The sequence below is a fragment of the Coregonus lavaretus genome (genome assembly GCF_964263955.1).
Source record: "Coregonus lavaretus genome assembly, chromosome: 12".
Classification (NCBI taxonomy): Eukaryota; Metazoa; Chordata; class Actinopteri; order Salmoniformes; family Salmonidae; genus Coregonus; species Coregonus lavaretus.
Genome location: NC_139999.1, coordinates 36,392,477 through 36,415,008, shown reverse-complemented (window position 1 = coordinate 36,415,008; position 22,532 = coordinate 36,392,477). Strand labels below are relative to the sequence as shown.

The window sequence follows — 22,532 nt, the reverse complement described above, 5'->3', positions numbered from 1 at the left end:
GAAGCCATTTCCTTTTTGTCTTTTGTCCTACAGTCTATCTGTAACTTCAACAACACTAACTGTGTTGCTCTCCCTCCCCTCGTGTCTCATAGGAGGGTTATCAGAAGCAGGATGTCCGCATCTATGCCCTTGTGTTTTTGTTCACTCTCACTGCGCCACACTTTGGGCTTAGGGAGATACTCAGTGCGGGAGGTTGAGGCCAGTGGCGAGAGGTGAGAGTCATTTGGGGGTTTTAAGGAGGTGTATCAGGGGGGTTGTTGGCTGTTGTCCACATCCCTCCCACCCGCGGAGTCCGGTCTCATACGGTGGTGACCCTCATGACCACCTCGCGGTTGGTTGTGGCGCTGATGCGATCATCGCTGGGCCTCAGCTGGCTGAGGATGTGCAGGATGGTGTAGCCACAGTGGTGGTTGAGAATAGTCCTAACACGCTGGCCTGCCCGGCCTCCCCTGTCCGCCCCGGCTGAGCTGTGGGGAGGGTTTCGCCCCCCACGCCCCCCACCCTTACCGCTGGAGCTGATGGGGTCGCCCAGGTCCTTGTCTTTCTCATAGTTCAGTACTTTCCACTGCTGGTTCACCGCCTGCCAGCGCTTAAAGATCCGGTATACAGACGATCCCTCATGAATTATAAGACCTAGACAGAGAAACCAGACAGACATGGACAGACAGACATGGGCGAGTAAGAGAGAGAGAGGGAGAGAGAGAGAGGACAGGTATGAACGTGAGAGATGCAGGAGCGATACAAGAGGTAGGAGAAAGAGAGACAGCGAATAGAAAATATATGTAGGGAGGAGGAAGGCAAGCAGATGGAGAGAAGTGAAAGATTGCAGAGTGTGAATAGCCAGACAAAGAGGGAAACAGACGAAAGGACACAGAGAAAGCGAAAGACGGGAGAGAAAGTAAGAACACACTCTGGGAAAAAAACACTTTTCAAGCAGAAATGATTGTAGGCTACCTTTGCACAAGTATGCTGTAAATATTTAAACAGTCTGGATGTACAAGGCTCTTCAGAAGTGGCTGAACATTTTCAGCATTACATATCACACAGACTACGACCTAAGTGAGATGAAAGCCCAAACAGAAATGAGCAAAACAAACAAATTGCTCTCACTCACTGAATTATACAAACACACACACAGCTGACAAGCTACAGGGAGAACTGACCATGAACGCTAAAATAATCAATAGTTTTTTTATCACTTTGGTACAATCTAAACTCTTACTACAAAACTCCAAACTGGTAACACTTGTAATGCAGCCAGTCTTGCATTCAAAACCTTTCATTGTGCAAGGTTGCTAGGCACGTGCCCCCTCAGATTTGTCCAGTTTTTTATTTATTTTTCAGACGTTAAATTAATAACTCAAGTTCATTTTTAAGCCCACATTTGATAACAATGATTTATAAAAAGATCTGTCAGCTGTAGTTTGCGGAGGGGGCACACTGACTGGACCAGGAAAAGAGTACCCACCTATTCTCCCTAATAAGTGGTTCCTTCCAAGGTGCACCAAGGAGCAAAGATATGCTACTTCAGTGGAGGAGGAGAGAGAGTGTTGAGTGACACGCACAGTGTTTGATTTGATTTTACCTGCCGGTGATGGGCAGGATTCGTAGGAGGTATTTTGTTCCAACTAGATCCCACGCCTGACAAACTGAGCTAACTAATCAGTTCAGTGATTGCCTTAATTCAACACACCTGGTCTTCCAGGTCGGTTAAATAAAAAACATGAAGTGGGACTCCAGGACCAGGGTTGCCTACCCCTGGTATAGGGGATGCATTTCTTTCTTGTTTCGGACTTTCTGGATATTTGCATATTCCTATTGTATTGTATTGATATTGTATTAGTGCACTGTAGGAGCTAGAAACATAAGCATTTCGCTACACCTGCTGTAACATCTGCTAATCTGTTTATGCAACTAATACAATTTGATCTGATTTGTTGCACATCTCTGGTCTTGTCAATATCAGATTAAAAAAAACTTACTGTGAAATAAAATCATAACAGTCATCATAGTAGTAGTACATTTGAGTAAATAACATACTTTTTATGTTTCTACTTTACAAATGTAGTAGACAAACCAGTTTACATGTAAAATCTATAGGTTTACCAAACGTTTAAGCGATCATCAATTAAGAGCGATCAGATTATGTAACAGTAAAATGTTATTTAACAAAATAAAAAGTGACTTTATGATTTTTGTGTGTTGTACTTAGTCAATTGAAAGTGTGCTTAGAGTTTTGAAACAACTGCCTTTATGATTAACTGTTTTTGAGTTTTGTACTAATAGTTATGAAAATGTACCACATACTTGTTAAAATTGCACCAAAGCGGTAAAAAAACGATATCAAAGTTCAGGTCAGACATAGTAACTGTCAGGAGATTGACCAATCACAAAAGCTTATGAAGAGAAAGGAGAATATCAGTACACTGTTTAGATCCTAGACCTCAAGTCTTGCTGTAACACTGGAACATTTCAACCACCGTTCCTACATTCAAACTCTGGGAGCATGCAGGTATTCTCCTTTCTTGTCATATGCAACTCAGCACATACCTGCAATTGCAATCACAAAATGATAGTATATCAGTGAGGTCTACGTCGTAGAACCTTCTAGCTTACCTATGCACACAATGTCCATGAAGCCGTACATGCCGTAGCAGATCTGGAAGAGCAGGTCCTGGCGCTGCCACTTGGCCGAAGGGCTGAGGGACGACCACACCAGCCAGGAGATGCTGGCGATAAGGAACAGAGAACCCAGGATGATGGCTGCTATCTGCACCTTCTCAATTACCGTCAGAGAGATGGCTTGCCACTGGAGAGAGAGAGAGGGTGGGATATACAGAGAGGGAGAGGGAAAGAGAGGGAGGGGGAGAGAGAGGGGGCGAAGGAGAGATAAAGGGGGAGGTGGAAGGAGAGAGAGGGAAGGGGAGAGAGGGAGAGGTGGATCAATGTGTGTGTCTTTTTGGTGGAGACAATTATCTGTGCACTGATGTCACGCAGCCGCAGGCAGGAAGATGTGAAAAAGTGTTTTTTTATATTTGTATGTATTTTCGGAACATTAGAGTGTGATGCTTCAGCATTCACAGAATACCTTGGATTTGGTACGGAAACCCTGAGGTATAGTGCAGCACTTGTAGTCACTTACACACACAAGCACGAAACAAACAGATCCTGTACCTGCAGTGGGTTCTTGGTGCTGATGGCCAGAACCTGGTACTTGAAGTAGCAGAGCTCACAACTCCAGGAGCCTCTCTCGCTGATCCAGCGGATGAGGCAGGGCTGGTGGGTACACCGCACAGAGCCGTCACAGCGACACGGGCTAAGCAACTCCCCCTGCAGGACACAGAGAAGGAAACAGAGAAATACGCTTCATTTAAATCTCTCTAAATATCTACTGAGGGCATGGGCAACTACTCCGGTCTTTTGATCCTAGACGTTTGGTCCAGAACAGCACTAAAATACCTGATTCAGCTAAGCATGATGTGGAAGATTCATAGATTTGTTGAATCAAGTGTATTAGTGATGGGTTGCTACAAAAGCCAGCAAACCCTGAGACCAGGCACTAAGCACTGAATGGCTGGTGAAGCTGACACAGATTTTTTCAAAAACAAGTGTGCACCTGGATCTCTAGAGGCACTGCTGGGCACAGGGTTTTCTTAAAGGTGTTGTTTGAATAGGGTCTGCCAATTAATCTGTCAATGCAGAACATTTATTTAGCTGACGTTTTATAATCGAAGTTGTTAATGAGAGAGAATGTATAGCTTTACATGATTTGGGAGAGGATGAAATTGTTTTTACCAGGGGATGTGTTTTCATTAATAAAATGTTTGCCAACAATGTATTGATTTAAAGAATGTGTACAGTATAGTGTTATATAGTGTTACATTATTTGTGAGAGAATGGCATTGCTGCTAATCCAAATTCTCGCATAACCATAACCATTCCAGAAAAACTAAAAACACACACACACCAGAGGATATGTTTTCAAAAAAATGTAATCAGTATTTGTACTTAGCAGTGAAAGTCTAGAGCGGTTTGGAGTACAATTCCAATGATCATACTGTATACAATCGTTGTTGTTGTTGTTGTTGTCATTGTTTGGCTGGGTTTGAGAAATAGGACTTGGGGTAGGTGAGGGACAAAGAAGAAGGGAGGTGGAGTGGAATGGTAAGGGCTGGCTGTCAGGATTACAGCTAAATGTAACAGAGATAATGAATGAAAAGACAGTCTCGCTTTAAATGATGTTCAATTTATAAAGGCTTCATAAAGCCTTCATAATGCCTTCCTAAGCACTACATAAATGTGTTACAAAGCATCTGTAACCATATGTCATGCTTTATAAAGGGTTCATAAATGTGGCATAACCCACTATGTCGAATATGACAAACATGTGCTTTATAAAGGGTGACATGTTGTGCTGCAGGTTGACACACGCTCTAAAGAGAAGTCATGTTAGTCACATTACACCAGGCAACACTTACCTTGATGAAAGTCCCAACATAAGGAAATTGAAAGTGGCTTTCTTCTGAAACCAAGTTACATGTTCCTCAGTACACAAACACGCACACAACAATATAACAAGCCATACCGTGGGGTGCTGGACCCAGTCAGGAATTTGACACAACAATATAACAAGCCATATCGTGGGGTGCTGGACCCAGTCAGGTCTTTGACAACAATACACTACATGACCAAAAGTATGTGGACACATGCTCGTCGAACATCTCATTCCAGAATCATGGGCATTAATATGGAGTTGGTCCCCCCTTTGCTGCTATAACAGCCTCCACTCTTCTGGGAAGGCTTTCCACTAGACGTTGGAACATTGCTACAGGACTTGCTTCCATGCAGCCACAAGAACATCAGTGAGGTCGGACACTGATGTTGGGCGATTAGGCCTGGCTTGCAGTCGGCGTTCCAATTCATCCCAAAGGTGTTCGATGGGGTTGAGGTCAGGACTCTGTGCAGGCCAGTCAAGTTCTTCCACACCGATCTCAACAAACCATTTCTGTATGGACCTCGCTTTGTGCACGGGGGCATTGTCATGCTGAAACAGGAAAGGGCCTTCCCCAAATTGTTGCCACAAAGTTGGAAGCACAGAATTGTCTAGAATCTCATTGTATGCTGTAGCGTTAAGATTTCCCTTCACTGGAACTAAGGGTCCTAGCCCAAACCATGAAAAACAGCCCCAGACCATTATTCCTCCTCCACCAAACTTTACAGTTGGCACTATGCATTGGGGCAGGTAGCATTCTCCTGGCATTCGCCAAACCCAGATTTGTCCGTCAGACTGCCAGATGGTGAAGAATGATTAATCACTCCAGAGAACGCGTTTCCACTGCTCCAGAGTCCAATGGCGGCGAGCTTTACACCACTCCAGCCGACACTTGGCATTGCGCATGGTGATCTTAGGCTTGTGTGCGGCTGCTCGTTCATGAAAACCTATTTCACGAAGCTCCCGACACACAGTTCTTGTGCTGACATTGCTTCCAGAGGCAGTTTGGAACTCGGTAGTGAGTGTTGCAACCGAGGACAGACAATGTGAGCTTGTGTGGTCTACCACTTCGCGGCTGAGCCGTTGTTGCTCCTAGACGTTTCCACTTCACAGTAACAGCACTTACAGTTGACCGGGGTAGCTCTAGCAGGGCAGAAATTTGACTAACTGACTTGTTGGAAAGGTGGCATCCTATGACGGTGCCACGTTGAAAGTCACTGAGCTCTTCAGTAAGGCCATTCTACTGCCAATGTTTGTCTATGGAGATTGCATGTGTGCTCGATTTTATACACCTGTCAGCAATGGGTGTGGCTGAAATAGCGCGATCCACTAATTTGCGGGGGTGTCCACATACTTTTGTATATACATGTATAGTGTATAACAAGCCATACCGTGTGGTGCTGGACCCAGTCAGGTCTTTGACATATTCACCCTCTCTCCCGCTGAAAGATCAGCCACAAAATGTTGGCACCATTGTTAACAGGTTGTAATCAAGCCCTGGTCTCCAGCATGGGAACAGAAGAGGAATACCTGGTGCGTTAGTCTCAAGTACTGTAGGACTACTCCAAATCATCTCGGCTCTGACACACACACACACAAACGCAAGCTTTGCAGTTCCATCAACCCATCTAAAAACCTCTCACACCCTACAGTAACCTGTGGATCATAAGAACCTTCATAAATCGGCAGAACGTTTATAACCTATTTACTTTGTTTGAAGTGAGACACCTTCGGTCATTCATAACACATCCATAAAGACTCTATTTCGCATGACAATGTACTTACTTTAAAGTCAGACACCTTTGGTCATTCATAACATATACATAAATTCCTTATATCACACGATGCTGTACCAGTGGAGGCTCCTCAGACGAGGAAGGGGAGGACCATCCTCCTCAGTGAATTTCATAAAAATAAAAATAGTGAAACATTAAAATAGCAGTCATTTTTAGGTAAAACTATACTAAATATATTCAAGTCACCAAATAATTGATTAAAACACACTGTTTTGCAATGAAGGGCTACAGTAGCCTCAACAGCACTCTATAGGGTAGCGCCATAGTGTAGCCGGAGGACAGCTTGTTTCCATCCTCTTCTGGTTACATTGACTTCAATACAAAACCTAGGAGGCTCATGGTTCTCACCACCTTCCATAGACTTCCATAGACACAGTAATTATGACAACTTCCGGATAACGTCCTCCAACCTATCAGAGCTCTTGTAGCATGAACTGACAATTTGTCCACACTATCAAAGTATCAGAGAATTAATCTAGTACTGAAAGCATAAGCTACAGCTAGCTAGCACTGCAGTGCATAACATGTGGTGAGTAGCCGACTCAAAGAGAGAGAAAGACAATAGTTGAACAGTTTTGAACAAATACATTTCTTTAAAAATGAAGGAGAAGCAAGAGAGGGAGAGAGAGAGAGAGCTAGCTAGCTATATTTCATAGTATTTTTTTTTCACTTTCACTTACTTAGCTAGCTAGTTTAGCATACTTAAACACCCGCCTCAAACAGAGAGAGCTGATATGTTAGCTAGCTGGCTATGGCTATCCAACACTGGAACTCTTCCAAGTCAAGGTAAGCTTTTGGTTTTATTAATTTATTGCCAATTGGGCCCGCCGCTAAAGTGCTTGCTGACTGTACACTATACTGCATGATTGTAGCGGGTTTACTAATGCGTTAGTTCCATTAGCTATGTTGACTATGATGTTAGATAATATGGTGAAAACGATGAAGGCTGTGTGTAGCTAATTCCCCCAACAGCAGACACCCCCTAACTTCGGACACTCTCTAGCAGTTGGAGGACTAAATCACCTCGAGCTCAACATTTAAATGGACTGGAAAATAACGGTACGTTTTTCGACTAAAGACACCCTTCTAGCTAGCTGACCACCGATTTTCAGTGCAATTTATGTAAGTTAAGTTAGGTTTTGAGAGTTTTCAAAAAAGTTATATATGTACACATTTTGTGGGACACGCTGCATATTGTAAAATTAGACTGCGCGACAGACCACACATCATTTAATTCCAACTTTTTACCTCTGAAATATAGCTAACGGATTTTCTAATGTTGCTAGCTTAGTTGCTAAATGTTAATAGAACTGCTAAGACAGCAAAAAGGAAATAAATTGTAAGCGTTAGATAATACATATCACGAAAACCGCTGAATGTTGTCAAGCTTTACCGTATTAAAAATGTATTTGGAACTTTGAACCATTAACTTTTTGACACCTATCACTGTTGGCTATGTTTCATCTTACAACAGCTACATAGAGGCAGTATTTAGTCAATGTTACAATGTATGCATCAATATTAAACTAATTGGGACACTAATTTTCATTACAGATAACATCAAACAAAAAACGTGGGTACACTTTCAGTTATTCTGAAAACGTTCATCACCTTTCAATGCCTTAGCTTTGAAATGTAAATGTTTATACATATTCAGATTGAGTTATCTTTCTAAAATGTGTATAGTATGCCAAGTTATTTAGTTACATGTATTTAGCACCACAGAATGGAGAAAGTCAAGAGGAAGCAGTGGAGTGAGGTGGACATTTTCCATGCTATGGAGGACTGCGGGGCAGGGATGGCTATCCGCCAGGCTGCCAAGGTTAGGCATCTTTTGTTTTTAGGAGATTACCATGTGTATGTGAATTTTATCTGCTAGTAACAGTTTTATTTTCTTATCTACCAAGGTGCATGGTGTACCTCGGCAGACCCTGGCGGACAGGCTGAGCGGCCGGGTGACCCATGGTTGTCGCAGTGGACCACCCACATCTACTGCGCCAGCCATGGGTTCCCCTTCACCAGACAGAGGCTGATGAAATACGCCAACAAAATACGCAGGTATTTGGTGTTCTATGTGTTACAGTGGGGGAAAAAAGTATTTAGTCAGCCACCAATTGTGCAAGTTCTCCCACTTAAAAAGATGAGAGAGGCCTGTAATTTTCATCATAGGTACACGTCAACTATGACAGACAAATTGAGGAAAAAAAATCCAGAAAATCACATTGTAGGATTTGTAATGAATTTATTTGCAAATTATGGTGGAAAATAAGTATTTGGTCACCTACAAACAAGCAAGATTTCTGGCTCTCACAGACCTGTAACTTCTTCTTTAAGAGGCTCCTCTGTCCTCCACTCGTTACCTGTATTAATGGCACCTGTTTGAACTTGTTATCAGTATAAAAGACACCTGTCCACAACCTCAAACAGTCACACTCCAAACTCCACTATGGCCAAGACCAAAGAGCTGTCAAAGGACACCAGAAACAAAATTGTAGACCTGCACCAGGCTGGGAAGACTGAATCTGCAATAGGCAAGCAGCTTGGTTTGAAGAAATCAACTGTGGGAGCAATTATTAGGAAATGGAAGACATACAAGACCACTGATAATCTCCCTCGATCTGGGGCTCCACGCAAGATCTCACCCCGTGGGGTCAAAATGATCACAAGAACGGTGAGCAAAAATCCCAGAACCACACGGGGGGACCTAGTGAATGACCTGCAGAGAGCTGGGACCAAAGTAACAAAGCCTACCATCAGTAACACACTACGCCGCCAGGGACTCAAATCCTGCAGTGCCAGACGTGTCCCCCTGCTTAAGCCAGTACATGTCCAGGCCCGTCTGAAGTTTGCTAGAGTGCATTTGGATGATCCAGAAGAGGATTGGGAGAATGTCATATGGTCAGATGAAACCAAAATAGAACTTTTTGGTAAAAACTCAATGTCGTGTTTGGAGGACAAAGAATGCTGAGTTGCATCCAAAGAACACCATACCTACTGTGAAGCATGGGGGTGGAAACATCATGCTTTGGGGCTGTTTTTCTGCAAAGGGACCAGGACGACTGATCCGTGTAAAGGAAAGAATGAATGGGGCCATGTATCGTGAGATTTTGAGTGAAAACCTCCTTCCATCAGCAAGGGCATTGAAGATGAAACGTGGCTGGGTCTTTCAGCATGACAATGATCCCAAACACACCGCCCGGGCAACGAAGGAGTGGCTTCGTAAGAAGCATTTCAAGGTCCTGGAGTGGCCTAGCCAGTCTCCAGATCTCAACCCCATAGAAAATCTTTGGAGGGAGTTGAAAGTCCGTGTTGCCCAGCGACAGCCCCAAAACATCACTGCTCTAGAGGAGATCTGCATGGAGGAATGGGCCAAAATACCAGCAACAGTGTGTGAAAACCTTGTGAAGACTTACAGAAAACGTTTGACCTGTGTCATTGCCAACAAAGGGTATATAACAAAGTATTGAGAAACTTTTGTTATTGACCAAATACTTATTTTCCACCATCATTTGCAAACAAATTCATTAAAAATCCTACAATGTGATTTTCTGGATTTTTTTTCTTATTTTGTCTGTCATAGTTGACGTGTACCTATGATGAAAATTACAGGCCTCTCTCATCTTTTTAAGTGGGAGAACTTGCACAATTGGTGGCTGACTAAATACTTTTTTCCCCCACTGTATGTAGATTGGTGGACTGACTGTTCTCAATGTGTGTGATGTAAATGTGGATGTGTATGGTGATGCCAAAACAAACATTTTCATCCTGGATGGACAATTATATATTCTATTCTATTGTAGGTTTCGGCACCCAGGGGAAACAATCCCACCACTGGGGAAGAGGTGGTAGGAAATGTTCAGGAGGAGGCACAAGAACCTGAGCATGAGGAGTGTGGCCTCTTCCTTTTTGACCCTTCAGCCATTGAAGGGTCCCGTTTAATGCCGTCTCGGTCCCTACCGGCTGTCACCACCGCCTCTCCTGGAACCAGCAGCACTGTGCCGTCCATCAGCACCTCCTCCCCAGTGACCACAGGAGGACCCTCAGCCCCTGCTCCAGTCCCAGTCCCTGCTCCAGTCCCAGCCCTAGCTCTAGAAGAGCACCCCCTAATAGAGGGGGGGCTGATAGCGAAGGACCTGAGGCACATCCTTACTGTCCTGAAGTATCGGCAGGACCGGCAGTCCCTGTGGTCGCCACATGCCTCACCGGCGAGGAATACACGCACCAGTGGCAGGAAAGGGGTGAGAAGGAGAGGGCCGAGGCAGAGGAGAAAGAGCGTCTGGCAGCCCTCCGAACACAGAGACCATTGACGCCATCGCCTCTGCTGGACCCCCTGCTGGAACCACTCCTGACAGCTGCATCACCACTGCCAGTGCCTCCCAGTGTGCAACACCTGTAGGAGCCGCTGGAGTCCCCAGCTGCAGAAGAAGGCCACGTGCCTCCTCTCCCAGCCACACCATCGTCGGCCCCTCAACCCCACCATTACAAACACCAGCTCCTCCAAGCCATCGTCGGCGGTTTTGTCCACCACCACCACGATGCACACCACCCCACGTGTCTGTCACCACCAACACGGCCTCCTCTGCACCAACTGCCTCCTCCGTCTCCCCTGGTCACACCACCATAGCAGCCTCGTCTGGTGTCCCTGCCCCCTGCAATTTGAATACTGCCACCTTCACAGGTAAACACATGTTAAATTACAAAAAAATGACTGTTTATTATCTCTCTTTACATATCTACAGTCCATAGCACCAGTCCTCAAGTCATCTCCACCTCCTCCAAAACCTCTGCAGCTTCCTCCAGAGGTATTGATGTAAAAAAGTTGAAAAGGGTTTTCATGCAACATGCTCTGTCTAACACTACTTTTTCTCAAACTGCAGCACAGAAAAGGAAGAGAAAAGCTCCACTGGTCACGTCTGTCACGCCACCCATGACACCACTCTCAGGTACTTCATAATCTGTTTTTCTCTCTCTCTCAGTTGTATCAATTACTATTGTTGTTGAAGAACTTCTACATTTTGCAAAACCATATTAATCAATTTGTATTATTATTTTATTTTGTATAAAAGAAGACACCACCTGCTGTGCTCGCTGCGGGGAGCATGATCCGCCTGCAAGCTCCCCTCAGGAGTGTAGATCCGAGGTGCCATGGGTGTGCTGTGACTTCTGCCAGCACTGGTTCCACTGCAGGTGTGTGCAGTGGGATCCAGAGGTAGCGGTGGAGCTGGATTTTAATTGTGAATTTTTGTGACAATATAGGGATGGAGGTCGAGATTTAATTGTTTGTGTTCATATGAAATTATTTATTTGTACAAAAAAATGTATGTCTAAAATATAATATATATATTTATTCAACCCATCTTGTGTATTTCTTCCTTTACTTTCCAAGTGCACCTCTGCAACACAAACTCCAACAGTGTTTTCATTGTTTATGTCAATGCACATAACTGAAATTAAAGTTTTATTTGATGTAAATTCTTAATACTCATATTTTAGTATTCAACTTTTATCTACTTTCTCAAAACATAAGATTAATCTGTAAAACGAATTATGAGACATTATTTGGTTACAACACTGAATATGTTGGTGAAGAACCATTTTTTAAGATTCCACAGGAGGGCGCACTGGGCTACGCAATGAAAAGTTGACAGGCAAGTCATTATTTTTTACCGGAAGGCTAGCCAACTAGTCAACTATCTAGTAAACACTTCGGGTACGTGGTTGGTGTCTCTTTTTTGAACAAAATTAAACTGATATATCTTGTAATTGAACAAAATAGTAAGGTGGCCAATAACTGGGGACCGTATGCCGATAATACGGGAAGTATTGATTTGCTAAACCGCTTATCAAAAAGCTGATAATAGTAGTATTTCCACTGAAATGTCAAACATGCTAATTGCTAACCCGTTAGCTAAAATTTTTACGACACCAATAATCACATAACATTGATGGCTTGATCACAAGATAACACTGTTGAAGGTAATATAATTCTTAAATGCTGTTGAATATGCCGATAATACGGGGTTCCACGCTAGCGGTTAGCGGTTATGATATGAAGGTTTGGCTTGGAATGGTTTTTTCGCCTGGTTACAGACAGCTGATGTGTTCTGCACTGAAGTCCACAAGCGAAGGGAAAAGGTGAGAGAGGAGGAGAGCGCGGATGCGAGAAGGAATTACAACTAGCAAAGTGATCATGTGGCTGCCATGTACGTGAACTGTGTTTGCGTGTGAACAGGGGTGTATTCAATCCGCCGATTCTGTTGAAAAACATTTCTTAAACGGAAGCAAAAGGAATGAAACAGGGATAAACATACCTGAATTTGTCCAATAGTAACTCTAGTTTGCAACCGTTTGACAAATGATTACATCCTAGATCTGCTAGATGCAGACAAGAGTGTACAAGATGGTACTGAATGTGTCACTGTCTGTCACCTTGATTACTAAAGATTATCTCGACCTGTGTACCTACGTTGTAAACTTTCATTCATAGACTCGGTTGTAGCAACCTCATGGTGGGTATAGGGAAATTCGAGTTTCATGTAGTAGCCTAAATCTATCGATGTTACATTGAGCTGGGTGAATGGAATATGAATGACAGTCATCCAATATGCTGTAATAAAAATAAGGCCATGCTCATAAAAAAAGGTATCGTCCTCCCTCATCTTAAATGGCACCAACCACCACTGCGCTGTACTTACTGTAAAGTCAGACACCTTGGTCATTCATAACACATACATAAAGGCTTAATGATGTAAACACAAATGTATCAACTCTAAAGGAATTATCACTAACAGCGAAAACAAATAAACATTAAAGGCAAGTATATATTTCCTTTATATATTTTTTAAACAATACAAATGCATTAAGTTTCAAAAAGTCCAGCAACGCAGTTTCATTGAACATCACACAGGGCTGTGAGTAGTGTAGCTTATCCATGATCTGGCGGACGAATGGTTCTTGCCTCTCTGCCTGCTGGAGGTACTGCATGTGGGTTCCAACCTTAAAAGTAACAACAAAGAAAATTAGCAGGTCTGTTATCTAGCTAGCAATTGCAGTAAAGTCATCAAAATAATTTGAAATAACGATTGAGGTAGCTATGTAATCTAACTCAACACTTATATAACTACTGCAAACTAATTTAAATGAAAATAAAATAAAAGTTTACTTACACGTTTTTCACTGTCCAGTGGCACAACAAGAGGGCATTTGATTTGCGACCTCCATCACGTGAGCTTACTGCGCTACATAAACACCGCTAACCAGAAACACCGCTCTTCCTGGACCCCAGGAAGAGTAGCTGCAGCAGCTAATGGGGACCCATAATAAATACAAATACAAACAGTGCATGCACACTGAAATAAAGGTAACTACACTCAAACATTTGTTATTATATTTTTTCCAGACCTCAAAAGTGGTCCCCTGATGTGGTTTAAGCATTGTTGTGAACACAGAAAATCCAAGAAGATTCAAATGTTGTTTTTCTATTTAAAAAGTGTGAAAATACTGGGGGAAAACCAGAAAAAAAACTGGGGGAAATCCGAAACCTGGAAAAACAAAACAGAGAAAACGGAATATAAAAAATATAAAGGCAAAGAAAAATACAGATTTTAAAGGGCCCTACCAAAGTGTTTTGCTGTGCTTGACTGCACTGTAGAGTGTGTGTCATCCTGCTATATGATAGCTGTGCCTCACAAGTAATACAACAAATTATATATTACCAGTGTGATCATATACAGTTGAAGTTGGAAGTTTACATACACCTTAGCCAAATACATTTAAATTCAGTTTTTCACAATTCCTGACATTTAATCCTAGTAAAACTTCCATGTCTTAGGTCAGTTAGGATCACCACTTTATTTTAAGAATGTGAAATGTCAGAATAATAGTAGAGAGAATGATTTATTTGAGCTTTTATTTATTTCATCACATTCCCAGTGGGTCAGATGTTTACATACACTCAATTAGTATTTGGTAGCATTGCCTTTAAATTGTTTATCTTGGGTCAAACATTTCGGGTAGCCTTCCACAAGCTTCCCACAATAAGTTGGGTGAATTTTGGCCCATTCCTCCTGACAGAGCTGGCGTAACTGAGTCAGGTTTGTAGGCCTCCTTGCTTGCACACGCTTTTTCAGTTCTGCCCACACATTTTCTATAGGATTGAGGTCAGGGCTTTGTGATAGCCACTCCAATACCTTGACTTTGTTGTCCTTAAGCCATTTTGCAACAACTTTGGATGTATGCTTGGGGTCATTGTCCATTTGGAAGACCCATTTGCGACCAAGCTTTAACTTCCTGACTGATGTCTTGAGATGTTGCTTCAATATATCCACATAATTTTCCTTCCTCATGATGCCATCTATTTTGTGAAGTGCACCAGTCCCTCCTGCAGCAAAGCACCCCCACAGCATGATGCTGCCACCCCCATGCTTCACGGTTGGGATGGAGTTCTTCGGCTTGCAAGCATCCCCCTTTTTCCTTCAAACATAACGATGGTCATTATGGCCAAACAGTTCTATTTTTGTTTCATCAGACCAGAGGACATTTCTCCAAAAAAGTACGATCTTCGTCCCCATGTGCAGTTGCAAACCGTAGTCTGGCTTTTTTATGGCGGTTTTGGAGCAGTGGCTTCTTCCTTGCTGAGCGGCCTTTCAGGTTATGTCGATATACAGTTGAAGTCGGAAGTTTACATACACATAGGTTGGAGTCATTAAAACTAGTTTTTCAACCACTCCACAAATGTCTTGTTAACAAACTATCGTTTTGACATCTACTTTGTGCATGACACAAGTAATTTATCCAACAATTGTTTACAGACAGATTATTTCACTTATAATTCACTGTATCACAATTCCAATGGGTCAGAAGTTTACATACACTAAGTTTACATACACATTGTTTTACATACACATTGTTTTACATACACACAGTTTACATATACATTGGAATTGTGATACAGTGAATTATAAGTGAAATAATCTGTCTGTAAACAATTGTTGGAACAATTACTTGTGTCATGCACAAAGTAGATGTCCTAACCGACTTGCCAAAACTATAGTTTGTTAACAAGAAATTTGTGGAGTGGTTGAAAAACAAGTTTTAATGACTCCAACCTAATGACTCCAACTTCCGACTTCAACTGTAGCTGAGTGAGCATAATCATTTGCATTTTGTTTTACTAGACTGATGGCCTGCATCTGATGGTCAGTCTGAGGGGAGGGAGGGAGCAGCGGTGAGGCTGTCTCTCACCCGACTCTCCGTCCCTCCGCTCACCCTCCCTCCGCTGAGAAAAAGGGTCACAGTATTAGTTGAGTCTCTATCTAATCATGGTTTTAAACGTTTTGAAATCTCACAGTTTCAACTTTGCTGTGCGTTCGAGGTTTCTTTTTACAGTCTATGGCTCGAGGAAACTGCACAGACACGGTGATCTGAACTATCTGATTGGCCAGTGGTAGGCCTATAGGTGCACTTGATTTGCTTTCTGGGCCTGCCGGGTAGGCGGAGTTCTACCTTCAGACACATGAAATGGTTCAAAATGGGAACACTTTGCCTTCCCGGTGCTAGGACTGCTGAATTTTTACATTACATTTACGTCATTTAGCAGACGCTCTTATCCAGAGCGACTTACAAATTGGTGCATTCACCTTATAGCCAGTGGGATAACCACTTTACAATATGTTTATTTTTATTTTTGGGGGGTGGGGTAAGGGGGGGTAGAAGGATTACTTTATCCTATCCCAGGTATTCCTTAAAGCGGTGGGGTTTCAAGTGTCTCCGGAAGGTGGTGAGTGACTCCGCTGTCCTGGCGTCGTAAGGGAGCTTGTTCCACCATTGCGGTGCCAGAGCAGCGAACAGTTTTGACTGGGCTGAGCGGGAACTGTGCTTCCGCAGAGGTAGGGGGGCCAGCAGGCCAGAGGTGGATGAACGCAATGCCCTCGTTTGGGTGTAGGGACTGATCAGAGCCTGAAGGTACGGAGGTGCCGTTCACCTCACAGCTCCGTAGGCAAGCACCATGGTCTTGTAGCAGATGCGAGCTTCAACTGGAAGCCAGTGGAGTGTGCAGAGGAGCGGGGTGACGTGAGAGAACTTGGGAAGGTTGAACACCAGATGGGCTGCGGCATTCTGGATGAGTTGTAGGGGTTTAATGGCACAGGCAGGGAGCCCAGCCAACAGCGAGTTGCAGTAATCCAGACGGGAGATGACAAGTGCCTGGATTAGGACCTGTGCCGCTTCCTGTGTAAGGCAGGGTCGTACTCTCCGAATGTTGTAGAGCATGAACCTACAGGATCGGGTCACCGCTTTGATGTTAGCGAAGAACGACAGGGTGTTGTCCAGGGTCACGCCAAGGCTCTTTGCACTCTGGGAGGAGGACACAACGGAGTTGTCAACCGTGATGGCGAGATCATGGAACGGGCAGTCCTTCCCCGGGAGGAAGAGCAGCTCCTTCTTGCCGAGGTTCAGCTTGAAGTGGTGATCCGTCATCCACACTGATATGTCTGCCAGACATGCAGAGATGCGATTCGCCACCTGGTTATCAGAAGGGGGAAAGGAGAAGATTAGTTGTGTGTCGTCTGCGTAGCAATGATAGGAGAGGCCATGTGAGGATATGACAGAGCCAAGTGACTTGGTGTATAGCGAGAATAGGAGAGGGCCTAGAACTGAGCCCTGGGGGACACCAGTGGTGAGAGCACGTGGTGCGGAGACAGATTCTCGCCACGCCACTTGGTAGGAGCGACCTGTCAGGTAGGACGCAATCCAAGAGTGAGCCGCGCCGGAGATGCCCAACTCGGAGAGGGTGGAGAGGAGGATCTGATGGTTCACAGTATCAAAGGCAGCAGACAGGTCTAGAAGGACAAGAGCAGAGGAGAGAGAGTTAGCTTTAGCAGTGCGGAGAGCCTCTGTGACACAGAGAAGAGCAGTCTCAGTTGAATGACCAGTCTTGAAACCTGACTGGTTTGGATCAAGAAGGTCATTCTGAGAGAGATAGCAAGAGAGTTGGCTAAAGACGGCACGCTCAAGAGTTTTGGAGAGAAAAGAAAGAAGGGATACTGGTCTGTAGTTGTTGACATCTCTGGGATCGAGTGTAGGTTTTTTGAGAAGGGGTGCAACTCTCGCTCTCTTGAAGACGGAAGGGACATAGCCAGCGGTCAAGGATGAGTTGATGAGCGAGGTGAGGTAAGGGAGAAGGTCTCCGGAAATGGTCTGGAGAAGAGAGGAGGGAATAGGGTCAAGCGGGCAGGTTGTTGGGCGGCCGGCCGTCACAAGTCGCAAGATTTCATCTGGAGAGAGAGGGAGTGCATCTACCGCCAACAGCGCGTAACACATAAAAAAAAATAGGAACGCAAGGCTTTATCATTGGGTTTTTTACAGACATTTTTGGTGATCGGGTAGGAATGCCTTGGAGATTGCGATCGACTGGTTGGTGACCACTGTTACAGATGATGTCCCACACGCCGTAGCGCGTGTGCAGCATTACATTTTTGTCTTCTACCAAACCAATACCAAACCAATCAGGTGGTTGTTCAACGAAACGAAGCTTCTGACTTAACTGATCACATGCTTCTGATAAAGCGACACAGGCATGGGCACACTGCTTCGAAGTACACTGTTTAGCATGCCTCGGAACTCTTGGTATCAAACATAACATCACTAAAAATCAGCAGACAACAGGTTGTTGAAATTATGTTATCATTTGAAACTTAACTTCTTGTTGAAAGTTAATCTTGAAAAGGCCTCATTTATAGCCGTGTAAATTTTACACTAAATATCTGCATACGCACAAAAATATTGAGATTTATCAACTTGGCACAAGCCATACATACCCATGTTTCCCATTATAAATCAGACCTGTTATAAAACTGTCCGCGCGTGAACAAGCATTATAACGCTGCCTTAATAATGCCCATCACCTTTTATGGTGACAATAACGCCATGTATACTTTGGAAGTATTGGAATTAGGTCAAGACAGTTCATCTAAAGGAAATATCAATGGCGAACTTGATCAAATGTCTTTGGAGGTGTTGGCATTTTGTCACGCCCTGACTCAGGGGACGGTTAAATGTTGAGTCAGGGTGTGTATATTCTTTGTTGTGCGTTTTCTATGTTTATTATCTAGTATGTGTATTTCTATGTTGGCCGGTGTGGTTCCCAATCAGAGGCAGCTGTCGCTCGTTGTCTCTGACTGGGGCCCATACTTAGGTAGCCTATGGGCACTATTGAGTTGTGGGATCTTGTTCCGTGTAAGGTATGTTGTGTGTTCTACCTTGAACTTCACGTTTAGTTTCCTTTGTTGTTTTGTCGTGTGTTTGATAGTTAAAATAAACATGTACGTATATCACGCTGCGCCTTGGTCTGACCCGTCATTAGACGAACGTGACAGAAGATCCCACCAAACGAGGACTAAGCAGCGTGCTCAGGCGGAGCGGATGGCCATGTCACAGATGGCCAATTTGTGGTCATGGGAGGAGATATTTGCGGGGAAAGGACCATGGGCTAAGTTAGATGCCCAGGCAGGAGAGGAGCAACGGCAACACGGAGGAGGCCAGTCGAGGAGGAAGCCCGAGAAGCAGCCCCAATAAAAAAAAATTGGGGGGCACACGGGGTGGTTGGCGGAGCCTAGTGTCAGAGCAGAGCCAAATCCCCGTACTCACGCGAGGAAGCATATGACTGGGCAGGCTCCGTGTTATGCGGAGCTACGTACTGTGTCGCCAGTGCGCCGGCACAGTCCTGTACGTCCTGTGCTTGCACCACGCACATGCCGTGCGAAGATGGGCATCCAGCCAGGATGGGGTGTGCCGGCTCAACGCTCCTGGTCTCCAGTACGCCTCCTCGGTCCCGCATATCCTGCGGCAGTTCTACGAACTGTATCGCCAGTGCGCGTGCACAGCCCAGTGCGTCCTGTGCCAGCACTCCGCTCTAGACCTCCAGTCCGCCTCCACAGTCCGGCCCGGCCTGTTCCTGCTCCTCGCACCAAGCCAGTGGTGCGCGTCGCCAGCCCGGCCCGGCCTGTTCCTGCTCCTCGCACCAAGCCAGTGGTGCGCGTCGCCAGCCCGGCCCGGCCTGTTCCTGCTCCTCGCACCAAGCCAGTGGTGCGCGTCGCCAGCCCGGCCCGGCCTGTTCCTGCTCCTCGCACCAAGCCAGTTGTGCGCGTCGCCAGCCCGGCCTGTTCCTGCTCCTCGCACCAAGCCAGTGGTGCGCGTCGCCAGTCCGGCCCGGCCCGTTCCTGCTCCTCGCACCAAGCCAGTGGTGCGCGTCGCCAGTCCGGCCCGGCCCGTTCCTGCTCCTCGCACCAAGCCAGTGGTGCGCGTCGCCAGTCCGGCCCGGCTCGTTCCTGCTCCTCGCACCAAGCCAGTGGTGCGCGTCGCCGGCCCGGCTCGTTCCTGCTCCTCGCACCAAGCCAGTGGTGCGCGTCGCCGGCCCGGCCCGTTCCTGCTCCTCGCACCAAGCCAGTGGTGCGCGTCGCCAGCCCGGCCCGGCCCGTTCCTGCTCCTCGCACCAAACCCGTCATTAGACGAACGTGACACATTTACTGTATCTGACCGTTTCTGAAACACAAAACCAATATCAAATTGTATTGGACCTATAAACAGATCATTTGTATTCAATCATGTTTAGCATTTACTTTCTCCCGAACCTAAATATGCTTCACTGCCCGCGAATTCTGAAACATTGTCTACTCTGAAAAAAATGTAAACTACAGTAGGCCTACTTACACACTTCAATGCAAAAGATCAACTGTCTGTTCACCTGTTAAATTCTACTGTATGTTATAAACCGCGCTCCTTTCGGAGCATAGAGCAAAAACTTGAAATTACAATAGTCTATCTAATAAGCCCAATTAAATGAGAGTTGCTCATGATAATTTGTTGTATGGCTACTTCGGGAATATGAACTCATCATGGCCAGAGATGATGCAATGGTTATGATATATGTATTATGTTTATAAATGAAATATTGTCTAGGCTATTCTGCAATGTTCATGGAAATAAAATAAATAATCGGAAATAGATTTCTCATGATTTTAGAATGCAAAGCTAAAATAAATTGATTTTCGCTCTTTTCACTAACAGCAAATTATTGCATCTTGTTATTATATTTAGCTACCAGTTTTTTTTGTTATCAATAAGTCATCCTATATTCCCCATTTGCACTAGGCTACTTTTGCCTTTTAGCAATGCAATACTTCAACCACTAGAAACTATGCGTACGCTTGGTCTAAAGTTTGCGGAAGTATGAAAAATGTATGCACTCACTAAATGTAAGTCGCTCTGGATAAGAGCGTCTGCTAAATGACTAAAATGTCAAATGTCAAATGTACGTTTTGCGTGAAAACTGGCACACGCATGTTTTGGGGCATATAATGTGCGTACGCAACGTTTATAAATGAGACCCCTGAACACTAGCCTATAACACAAACTAGGTTGACCGTGGGAAAACTAGTGCTCGCTATAGGCTCAAGCTTTTTTTTTTCTCACCAAGCGAGTAGTTTTTGTATGGAGGTCACTAGCTAGGTTGCCATCCAATTGGCGACAGATTTTAATGTGAATATTCTAAAATCTGCATAAAACAATATGTGCATTTTCCCACCAGAAATGTGTTTCCATCAAATTGACTTGTTGGGGATAAAAGGCTGTGCGTGATGATGTAGTGCACATAAAAATACCTTTTGCGGTTAAATTCCCATGTACCTAATAAAAAATACAAATTAAATGGGTTTCCATTGCATTTTCAACTCTACTGATGGTTTTCTCACAAATAATGTTACGTTACATTTAAGTCATTTAGCAGACGCTCTTATCCAGAGCGACTTACAGTTAGTGAGTGCATACATCTTTTTTTTTTATACCGGCCCCCCATGGGAATCGAACCCACAACCCTGGCGTTGCAAACGCCATGCTCTACCAACTGAGCTACATCCCTGCCAGCCATTCCCTCCCCTACCCTGGACGACGCTGGGCCAATTGTGCGCCGCCACATGCGTCTATATAGAGAGTGTGCCCACACTGGTATTGGCAGGTGCACTCTAGCCAACAGCTCGCAGATACAGTGCGGGTATAGCCTACATGATGAGATTATTATTGTCAAAAGAGTCCGATAATTTTTATTTATCAAACTGCAGCCAAGCATCGATGATCATGTCACCAGAATAAGACCCTCACTATTTATTGGAAAGGAGCATCAAGCTCATCACCTTGCACTTTCACCACCCTGTGAAGTTGTAGTGGGAGGACCGCACAACATATCATCGCGTGACTCCAAGTTTACTTCGATATGATGGTTATTATATCAATATTTGCGCATAAAAACGTATCCACCGACATTTCTTGCATAATTTATTTTACTAACACAAAAAGATCCCACCTTGTCTAACGTATTTAGTTTTAGCGACATTTGGAAAGTTTCCAGACAAATATTCTGTTTCCATCAGGCCTGTACTTTACTCGCATAAAAAGGTTGGATGGAAACCTGGTTAATGAGAGTGTCGAATTTGGTCAACAAAAAATGTAATGGCTTATTTGCTACGTGTGGCTTATTAGATCAAATAAAAGTTTCATAAATCTTAGGTTGTTATGAGTGTACTGATATAAGTAGGACACGTGACATCCAGGCAACCTTAAAAAAAAGAAGATATATATAGTATATATATATCGGAGTTGTGCATGTTGTTCCATTGCGTATCTGCCCTCTCATTGGCTAGAATGGTCTCCTCTTAGCTGCCTTCAATTTTTTTATACATTTCTTTCCATTGTTAGAGCGGCCACTTGAGTATCTGGTCAATATAATGGATAATATGTGGTAGTGAGGTGTCTCTAGGCCTTCGAGATGGCATCCGTTTCCAATTATATATTTATTTTACGGTCTCCCCATTGCAAGTCAAAATGTGATTGGTTGATTCCACTGTCACTCCAGAATTCTGCTCTAATACAGTTGAATGGCAGAGGCCTTCTGTCTAGCTTCTGAAGGCCTAGCCAACGGCTCAGCTAGATAGCTAGATTTATACACCCAGAGACCACCAAATAAAACTCCTGATTGGATCTTTTTTTCTCTTCAACGTTAACCCTTTCCTTTCCAAAACAAACTGAAGACATTAAATCAGAATATTATTGAAAATAATAAAATAATCAGAATACAATTGAAATATTATTGAAAATATAGAAATTAAATAGAAATTCAAACTAAATGTATATTTAAAAAATACAACAATTATAACCCTAACCCTTCTCTGAAGGCCTAGAAGGACCTTACGATT

The 22,532-nt window shown here is 44.1% G+C and overlaps 1 protein-coding gene across 1 annotated transcript in view; it reads right to left on the bottom strand.

The window, feature by feature from the left end:
• Positions 1-298: 298 nt before the first annotated feature.
• The window catches only part of LOC311138013 (E3 ubiquitin-protein ligase MARCHF9-like), a gene marked incomplete at both ends in the record, with an annotated part of 35,172 nt that continues 12,938 nt past the window's right edge, over positions 299-22,532 (bottom strand). The window contains 3 exons of the mRNA XM_084172657.1: positions 299-633; positions 2,617-2,809; positions 3,175-3,330. Coding sequence (XP_084028783.1) covers positions 299-633; positions 2,617-2,809; positions 3,175-3,330 — 684 coding nt within the window. The remainder of the gene's footprint in view (positions 634-2,616; positions 2,810-3,174; positions 3,331-22,532) is intronic.